The 10,817-nt window shown below is 30.9% G+C and overlaps 1 protein-coding gene across 1 annotated transcript in view; it reads right to left on the bottom strand.

Moving 5' to 3' along the window:
- Positions 1-81: 81 nt before the first annotated feature.
- Positions 82-10,817, bottom strand: part of LOC108694759 (glycerol-3-phosphate acyltransferase 1, mitochondrial) — a 29,520-nt gene continuing 18,784 nt past the window's right edge. The window contains exons 2-11 of the mRNA XM_018204419.1: positions 5,867-5,985; positions 5,151-5,329; positions 2,630-2,791; positions 2,156-2,550; positions 1,634-2,057; positions 1,380-1,542; positions 1,054-1,238; positions 791-980; positions 282-505; positions 82-210 (exon numbers count right to left, since the gene is read on the bottom strand). Coding sequence (XP_018059908.1) covers positions 82-210; positions 282-505; positions 791-980; positions 1,054-1,238; positions 1,380-1,542; positions 1,634-2,057; positions 2,156-2,550; positions 2,630-2,791; positions 5,151-5,329; positions 5,867-5,975 — 2,160 coding nt within the window. The 5' untranslated portion in view covers positions 5,976-5,985. The remainder of the gene's footprint in view (positions 211-281; positions 506-790; positions 981-1,053; positions 1,239-1,379; positions 1,543-1,633; positions 2,058-2,155; positions 2,551-2,629; positions 2,792-5,150; positions 5,330-5,866; positions 5,986-10,817) is intronic.

The raw sequence follows: 10,817 nt of genomic DNA, 5'->3' as shown, positions 1-10,817 counted from the left end.
TAAGATTAATAAATATATTAAATAATATTTATATAATAATTTAAAAATTGATACATGGGTATTATTAATAGCGAGAAAAATCTAAGAAAAATAATTTACTTTATATTCAATCTTCCGGATTTCCCGTTCTCTCGAGTATTCTTCGTCTGAACTGTCATCAAAATTTTGAGCATATCTTTTGCTCCAAAGTTCATTCTCTAGATAAACTTCCTGTCAATTATTTTTTTTATTACTATATATAATTTAAATAAATTATTTACTATGTAAAAAAACAAACATACCTCTTTCTGGGTAATAATGCCTTTGTGCGAGATATTCTGTATTGTTTCAAGAATTACGTCTCTCAATTCTTGGCAGGGCCTACAGAAAATAAACTCATACCTAAGAATGTCGCATAACTTGAGCGCCCGCTCGAGCAGACTGTTTTGCAACACTGTAATATTGTTTTCAGCGATCGCGATTGGATCGTTGATCTGAGACTGCAATTCAGCATACAAAGCTGTTACTGAAAATATAACAACGTTACCTTTAAATTAACCCTCTATCTGCAATCATATTTTTACTCCCTTCATCTACAATTTAGATTTTTTTATGTCAAACTTCTACAATATTTAATAAAAATTAAAATTTGAACACAAAATTAAAAAAAAATTTGTTTAAAAAATATAATTTAACAAAAAGAGAAATACCTTTTTTTATTTCGAAAATATTGAGGTAAAATTTTATTTATGTAAAAAAATTCAGAATGCAGAAAGATTAAGCTGCTCGTCGATCTCTTCATGTGTCTTACCTACTATACTGTCCATAATATAATATAGCAGCATAGTGTTGCTATAGTATGATAATTCTATCACATTTGGTAGAATTGATATGGGACGGATTGCTATGATGACGTTTGATTTATAAGATTGATTGCCTTCAATGGCTTCGGTAATTTCTTGTCGCTGTTGCATCACCAGGCCGGGTCCTAAGATATCCAGCTACAAATTCAAAGATTAATAAATTTCTAGTTCTTTTTTCATAACCAGATCATTTTATTTGTCGTCTACCAACCGCATGATTAATGATATCAACACTCTCCCCGCAAAACGCTATATTCTTTTCACTAAATTCCAACTCTTGTCTTATCGAATCAAACGCTTCGACCAGTTTGTCTAACGTACAACCATCTCTGAACTTATTTAATAATAAAAATGCAACAACATTCGTTGACATAATCGGCATAGATGTTGACGAATCTAAAAATAATTAGACGATGATGAATTCAAATTCATCTCTTGAAAAATTATAATAAAGACATCATTTCACAATCGATAGAAATATTTCTATATCAATAAAATATATTTATTTCATAATACATACTAATAATCTTGACTCACCATACACAATGTGCCTAGCGATACTATCTACCATTTGTCGATGTTCCTCCACAACTACATCTGTACCGTAAAGAGATGAATTCGACATAGTATATTTTAAATATCCTTCTGAAGTTTTTAAAGCCAATTTATTTTGCTGAGCTTGAAAAGCCTTTACCATTTCCTGTTGGAAATCATCTCTCCACATTAAAAGTATCAATTTATCGATGCGAATCAATTTGATTTGAGAAAAATTATCTTTCTTTCTTTCTTACCCTGAGGGAAAATGGTTGACAGAAATCGATTTTGACGATGCCATAACGGCCCCTTAATGTTGACCATATAGCTTTAATCGTCGATGTGAAAGTCTCCATTTTCTTTGGTTGTCCTAATTGTTCTCTAACAAAATTTCCGTCTACCAGTCGTTCGTAATTAATCGCTACAGGTACTAGAAACGCATCCTCAATGGTGCCATCCATGTATGCGTCGACGATGACGCTCAGAATACCACTCTTTGGCATGCAAGGTTTACCGGTTCTTGTGCGGCCACCTTCTATGAAACATTCCATATTGTGTCCAGCACGAAGATTCTCCATGATGTACGTTTGAAGAGTTGCGCGATAAAGAAAATCCTTGCGTCCTGTTACTGGATCGATACGACGTTTGATGTAGAAAGCGCCCAGATTTTTCAGAAGCCATCTGTCAATTGATATTGAACGTATTGTAAATATATCCTCATAAATGTTACTGAATAAGATTTTAAAACTTAGAATAAATTTTATAAATTCTAAGCTTACCCGAAAAATGGCATCCTCAAATTATCCCCCGCCGCGATCAATGGACCCCTTATACCATTCGCAATCATTTGGAAGTCGACCATTATGTAATCTAAGTGACTGCGGTGTAGGGGCAGCATTACAAGCGGCAAACCAGTATTACTCGCTTGCTTCAGTATCTCCAGTTGAGAGGGTATAACGACGATGGATTGTATGAAACAGGGCAACAATTTGTACATCATCCACGTGGCTACTTTAATAAAAGCATTGCTACAAGTGCTCTCCATTTGCAGAAGTATGCTCCTGGCTCTGGCTTTCGCCTTTGCGAACGCTTTCTCCTCGTTGCAACCCTCATGATTAGCTGTTTCTAATGCAGTTAATTTGATGGCCTCTTTTAATTTTTCATCATTCAGGACCTACATCGAGAACAAGTTTAACAATAGTGAAGACTTATTTAGCCTAAATTCGATAAGAGTATATGAGAGCAAAACTTACTGTTTCTGTAACCCTTGGATAATCATGATTCTTGAAGCTTAATACAAGATATAGATGAGTAAATATTTTCGAAAAAAGCGTTCGAGAATTTGGTTTTTGTGTCAGTATATTCACACCATATGGTTGTTGCTGCTGCTTGAGCATCGATTTTACTAATGTATCCTGGAACAAAAAATCGGAAGTAAAATAAAAAATTTTTTTCAATGCAGATTTCGTAAAGACAGCAAAAAATACATAATAAAAATATATAAGGAGCATATATGAGAACATATACTAGAAGCAGCTAATTAATATTCTATTCTTTCAGAAACGTCAAATATATGTAAGTGTTTTAAAATTACTGAACGTGCTTTTAATCAATTACAAAGTCAACTCATTTTTCTAGCAAAGATTTTTAAACATTTCGTATAAACATTATAAAATTTCGTATAAAATTATATTTGTATACTTCTATTAACTCACATTCTTTGGATACCCGCGAATGATAACAATACGCCACCATCGTGACAAGAATCCACGTGTTTCCTCGCACATGCTCTTATCATTAGAATATCAAATACATGTTTATTACTATATATCACGTGTAATAATATACAAATTGTATATTATTATTATTATTAAACGACGATTATTAGATGATCTTTGATAACAAATAATCATTATCTATGATGAACATATGCTGACACTTTTTCATCACTCTAAACACAATTTTGTATTAAAAATATTTTTTCAATTTGTTTTTTAGTTACGTAAAATTGTTATCGAATTATTAGAAAATTATAATTGCAAAAATTCAAAGTCATTTAAATTGTTTAGTCATACACGTGGCTTATCGAAGTATATGTGGGAGACGAATCTCCCTCTCTTCCTTCTTCGAATCCACTTTTGATTGAATTTTTCCTCTTCAAGATTAAGTACCTTAACACGAAGTTCACATTTATGCACGCGTCGATGCATGCGTGCCTACGTGCTATAATTGTTCTTATCCGGACAGGGTCAAGTGATGAAAGACGACCAAAGCTTCGTTACATAATTAAACATATGTCAGAGGACATATTCTTTAATTAGGTAATAAGGCCATAATAACTATATGTATCCCTGTGTATCATGAGACCATCATCGCTTGATTATAAATTTCAGTTTATTGAAAATAGAATTCTACGGAATGATCAATCGTTGCGTTGTACACATAATTAATTACACATACGCACAGTTACGTTTCACGAAAACTAAAAGATCACATTAAGAGGCCAATAGGATCTTTCACTTCGGGACCAATAGGATCTTTAAAAGTTAATGGTTCTTAGGCGACTTATTTGCGTCGTTGTCACACGTCATATGCTCTTCCACCGATCTCTCATATCATGTACCGAAAATAGATCATACTTGTAGGTGTAAAAGTGTAAATGTGCAAATGAAACGTCTTGCAGACACTCCTCAGGCACAACTAGCGATTAATGCGGATTGTTGTAGAAAACGGAATAAAAATGTTATGTGAGAAGATGCGTCAAGACAAGATTTGTCCACGAAATCTGCGATTTCGCGTGGTTAAGAAACTGAGAAGCAACCAGACAATCTCGTTGGATGTATTTTTAGTAGATGACCTATGTGTGTTATTCGATACAGAAATCTTTTTCGTAATCTGAAATATCGATAAAATTTGCGACAATTTCTCATACGTAAATTTCGCAATTGTAACGATAAATACGATAAAACTCTCGCGACGAGTATTGTTTTGACGAATCTAAATGTAACGAATATAATGGCTCTCACATATATAGAATAATTACTACTTTGGATTCTAAAAAGCATTCTAACATATAATAAGATATCTGGTCCAACACACACATGAAAGTGTAAACTGAATTCTAATTAAATAAACATAATATATCTAATTGATCTTCAAAGCAAACTGAATTCTCTACTTTGTTTTTAAACAAAATTTCTCTAGATTTAAAATAAAACATAATAAATCATGTATATTTTGAGCACCATAAAGCAAAAAAGTTTTTTCCATAGAGATGCTAAAATTTTGACAAGAATTTAAAAACATTTTATTTATTTTTTTCATAAATTTTAAATAAATAAAAATAAATATAAATTAAATAAAATTAATAAATATAAATATAAATTATCGTTTTTCTTCAGTAATTTTGTTGTAAATCATGATCAATATAGCTCAGTGTAGGATTTCCTTATAAATTATATCTACACTATGCCTATTAATTTTATCGACGAAAAATGGACCGGAAACTGATGCAAAGTCGGAGCAACGAGACTGCTGGTATTTAACGATAAGTTCGGTAATTAACGATAAGTTAAATGGGTTAATCGGTTGCTGGGTAGCTCCATTCAAGGAGTCTCATGCATGCGTGACATCGCATGCATGCATGAGACTCCTTGGGTCGCATCGATGGGTTAGATTGGTGAAAAACACGCAAGGCCGTCCGGAAAAGAACCACGCATCTCGCCGAGGATGATAAATTATAGACATGATGTGGTCCTAGTAACAAAAACTCACCTTGGAAGCGGGCACACAGGTGTTACAACAGTAATGCAGGAATGAAGACTTGTGTTTGATCAAAGGCATCAGCGGTTCAGTTTCCTTGATGCTGTACAATGAATTCTCTCGTATCTTACGCGACTGTTCCCGGTCCTGAATCTTCCTTCGTTGTAACTGTAAGCCGGCTCGTCGAAGACCTGCAATTGCATCGCATTTAACAAATTGTTGGAAGTGCATCTCATTGCAAATGGGATGTCCAGAGAAATTCTTCGTCTATGCGAAAAGTGACAGAGAATTTCATGTATTCTAATGTTTCATATTTCTAAAATTTAGAGTAACAGACATAATAATCAATTTCAAAATAAAAGAATTGACACACAGATTATCAAATCAAATTGAAGATGTGAAGTAAAGTTGATACGAATAATAAATGGTCTATGAATTTTGATTCCAATCCGATTCGGCGAGATAAAGGCGGAGAATACAATGATTATATTCTTAAATCCGTTAAATGTATGGTAGTTATGGTATTTACGACTCGAGAGGTTGCGATAAATATCTTTCGTCTTGCAATTAGGACATGCATTTTGTACCTACTCGCAGAAAGAACAATACGCTGTGAGAGAATAGTTAGAGTCACACGCCGATGACAGCTATCGATTGATAATAATTGTATATTCTCGCTACACGTAAGAATCTTACGTAAGAATAGCTTCGAAATGAAAGAAAATTACCATCCAGCGAAAATCGTGTACTCGTCGGTTCCGCATTTCGCGTTACTTGCGTCTTGGTTTCCCATTTGGCATATATCTCCTGCAGACGTGTCGATAACACGTCTACCATTTTGTTGGGTCTGCAATTAATATAATCCAATAAAAGTTATGAAATTGTTTAAAACAAAAGGAAAGAATTATATATAGGTAATATCACTAATCACACCGAAACGTCTTCTTTGAGGAAAATTTTATTCGATATAATATGATATACGTTATGTGTACTGTATAAGAGTAAAGTTTAAGAATAAAATTTTCCTCGGAGAAGGCATTTTAAAATGTAACTATAAAAGATAAATTGAGACCGTTGGTGAAGCCTTGTTAAGGATAAATGTTAAGAAATAGAACGAACAATAAAAGTACAATTATCTCCACTATGCATCGTATATTAATATTTTATGTGTGTCGTAAATAGAACGAACAATAAAAGTACAATTATCTCCACGATGCATCATATATTAATATTTTATATGTGTCGTGCAATAACGATTTCAAATTTGTTGATTGGTTGCAAGACAGAAAGATCCGAAAAATTCTCTACCTTGCAGCCAATCAATAAGCTTAAAAAAATCTTGTCGTACGACATATGAAATACCAACCTAATGCATTATATATTTGAGAAAAATGATATAATCGAACAGAAATTAAACAAAAAAATAGACCTAAATTAATTAAGAGGAAAGGAAATTAAGAATATATATGTTGTGCCGATTTTTCACGGCACAGTTTGCAGATCCACAACAAAGAACTTCGAGAGATGAGATTAGATAGCCTTGTAGTTTTCTAATAGAATATATTTAACTTTACACCAGTAGTTATCTTACAATTCCACTTAGCATTTTCCACGTCGCGGTAGATACTGTTACAATTTTTTTTTTTAAACGATAGACAAAATAACGCGATGAGTTTCTTTCAAATTTCTGATCGACGAAAATTTGTCCGCGGTCGCGTTTATATATTCTATATTTTTCGGATCATCTTTGAACATTCCGCGTATCGGACGAGGACAGCTTCCGCGCAATTTCTGAATTCGCATTTCGTAAGTTTACAATTTATATTCACTCAGGGTCTTTTCTTTTATATTAATTATTTAAAGTAACTTTGAGTATATTTAATAAATCGGTTCCGGCAATCATTTATTTAATCGTTTGTATTTCTTGCACGTTCATGGCGCAATTGTCACTCCTGACTCCTGTGCAATTAGCACTCCTGACAATATATAGAGGGAAAATAGAGACTTGAAGAAACTTCATTGAAAATAAATATTGAAATACTAAGAACGATATGAAGAAACAATCTTCATATTTCTATATTTTATTATAACAGTGATTTAAGTTGATTAAAATTAAACGTTATGAGAAAAACGGATACACTCCGTCGTAATGCAGCATATTATCAATTAATTTGATGAGTAGAAACATGTAATATGACCTAAGATGCGAGATTACGAATCATTTTGTATCACTGAAAAATGGATTTACGGTTGATTGATCCGAAATATGCACGATGAACTCAACAATCATCGTTCATCCAATCATCGTTGCGACCCGAAAAAAATTAAGAAAAGGAAAAACTTTATAAAAACACATTGTAAAACACATAACAGCTCTTCATTGATTTAAAACAAAATGAATAGTGTAATGCCTCTCGTCCCTTTTTATAATTTCTTTTTCCCAAACTTCTATGACCTGAAGAAAAAGATGCTATTTGTTCCTCAATCCCGAGAGTACGTTGAGAATTGTAAGCGATCGGTAAAAGGTTCTACAGAATTTAAAAAACGAGAAATAATTTTCTAACACAAAATATAACAATTTCTCTTCGAGAAACTAATATTTTTTAATAATAATTTAATAATTTTGTTTTCTCTTCGAGCAAATAAATAATGAAATTTTTAGTATCTTTAAATATTTATTAAAATGCTGACGTTAAAGCATAAAGATAAGCTATCAACATACATATATATATACTTAAGAACTTTTTCAAAGTTGCGAAATATTGAGATTGATACCATATAATTGTTTATACATATACTGTGAATACATATGTGTTTATACATATACTGGTTTACTTGACATATAGATAATTATAAAATGAAAAAAGAAGGATCGTTAAACTCATTTAATTACATATAAAAATTCTATGTGCAATTGATTCATTCATAATAAACGAACAAATATAGAAAAATCACAATTATGTATTTTTAATCGATATGACAACTTTAATTATGAAGCGATACATTTTACGTAATAAACTTCTACTTGCGGAAAGCTCTAGTTAGTGACACAGCTGTGCCCTTTAAACATATTTTTTTAATGTAGTACAGCGCTTCATTTATAAATAATTTATTTTTCTTTTTTGTCTGCAATAGCACACAATTCTCGGCGTATGCACTATGCGCAGCAATGTTGTTACAGACTGTACTTCAACAGTTCAGAGGCGAAAGATTGCCAAGAGTTACTGTCGATTAGGCTCGTACGATCCTGACAATGGCGTAGTAAGTCTAGAGTTATGCGAGAAACACTCAACTGAAAGAAAATGCAGTGATTATCATCGAGAAAGTTGTTCAAACGAAAAATTAAATAAAGATAATTAATTCATAAATGTTATAACTTTTCGTAATTTTAGTTTGAATTTTGAATGGATATTTATTTTGTATCGTAAGAACTGCAAAGAATCACGCAAATCCACTTTTTTCCATAAGTGCTAAAGGTATAATTGATTTTATTATTATATGTTATTATAATTTATTAATAATAATTTTGTTTTACTTATTTTTTGTTTACAAAGATATTCTTTGTAAATTTTGCATTTTCTATCCAAAGTAATACCCGCGGATAGAATCAGACTTCCAAAATCCTAGATATTTTGTATACAACAATAACTACACACGCACATAAAAGTATTGAAATTTGAACTCAATTTAATTGTAGTACAAATTCAGCCTCTGTATCAATGAAATTGATTTTTTCAGATATTACGAAAAGAAAGAAAAAAAGGAACATAAAATACAGTAAGTAATAGTTGAACATATGTTTCGGAAGAAAGATAGTCCGACATAATGATCTTCATTTTGTTCTAATTCTAAGTTATGTAATAAAAAAATTTTCATTTAAAGAAGAGAAAAATATGCTAGAATGAGATGCAGAATGACTAATATTTCCTGTTTTTAATGCTTCTAATGTTGAAATACTTCGTGACGGAAATGTGAATGATAATGCTGATATACGCAAATATAATAACTGTATGTTCACAGCGGGCAACCTTTCAAATTAATCGTATAGTATCGTTTATGCTTAATTTAAGTTTGATTTTTTCTGACATTAGATTAGAGGGGCAACTGATAATTCTAAGATATGCATTATATACATGTGAAAATGTTCATGTAACCGCAGTTTCTCTGAAATTATGAAAGATAAAGCAGACTGCTGTAAAAAATAAATAGAAAAATTTCTTACACAAAACATCGCATTTTTGTGTCGTATTTTTGTGGCATATTAGTCGCCAGACAATTGTGCAACAATAAAATACAAAATAATGATACATGTGTCAATGTTAATGAACAATTTTCGATAAAAAAAAAACTTATTTCTCTGAGAAATTGAGTTTCTACAGATTTTTTTTGAAATTTGAATATTATATTTAAAATAATTTTATCTATACATATCTAAAATTTCGAAGACCTTAGCGGTACCGAAATGGAGATATTCATTTTCAAAGTTTCAGCTTTCAACATGTAAACTCCTATATCAAGCCTTGCCAAAGTAATGTTTTAATATTTTGCGGCGAAAATCTTCTACAGATTTAAAAAAATAAATAAATATATAATGTAGAAATATTATAGAAACCTAAAAAAAAAAAAAAAAAAAAAAAAAGGAGAGACCTAACGGTGCCGTTTCTGAATTAGAATAGTTTACATTTGTAATTTGTGAGACAGGGCATGCTGTTGCCACATTTCAATTGTTTTCAGTGCAGATTAGTGTTCGTGCATACAGATACAATATTTATGTGCGTGCGTGCAAAAAATGCAAGAGATCAATTTTATAGATCGTAAATTGTTCTATGAGTAATTTTTAATTTATCATTTTTTTATAAATAAATCATTTTCTATTTGTTTACAATTTTTATTCGAATTTTTTAACTATACAGTCCATTCAAGTTTCATTTTTCAGGCTTCATAATTGAAATGGGAATATGATGATATTTTTATAAAATTTTTTAATTAGTGAATTGATGATGAAAACTATTGATAAAAATAAATAAAAAATGATTATATGCGTTAATACACAAAAAAAGCATGCATATTACATTTTTTTTCACAAAATACGTCTCATATTTTTATTTGTAGAATATGTTAGCAAAAAAAAATAAAATGACAATGTTTCAAAGATGTCCGGTTTGACGTGGAATGTCTCATAGATTGTAAGTACTATATATAATAAAGTTACATACTAATAAAGAGAGTCATTTAAGGAGAAAAATGTAAAATATTAACTGACTTTCAATGGTACGTACAAATTAGTACAAATTTCAGTTGCGTTAATTTTTGCCCTGTGTTTTTTTTATAGTCTTGCCAGCTTAAATATTAAACTATCAGTGCCACTTCCTTGGAAATGATACATAATATAGAATTGTTTTCGGCAATACAAAATAGTATTTACAAATTCAATCATATTGATTGATATTATTTTTCTATTTTTCTTTTATTTTGAATTAATCCTGTCAGAAAATTAGATTTATTAATACTCATTTTGTACTAAATTGCCATTAATAATTTTATACCGTGTTAACTTAACAACAACTCATCTTAGCATACGATTTCTTTCTGGTCTTTTTTATAGTTATACATATATCTTTTTTATAGTTGATCTCTAGATAAAAATTATTATACATATGTGCGCATGTCTAATGTAAA

This window comes from Atta colombica, unplaced genomic scaffold, assembly GCF_001594045.1.
Source record: "Atta colombica isolate Treedump-2 unplaced genomic scaffold, Acol1.0 scaffold125, whole genome shotgun sequence".
Lineage (NCBI taxonomy): Eukaryota > Metazoa > Arthropoda > Insecta > Hymenoptera > Formicidae > Atta > Atta colombica.
This window is presented reverse-complemented; position numbering and strand designations above follow the sequence as displayed.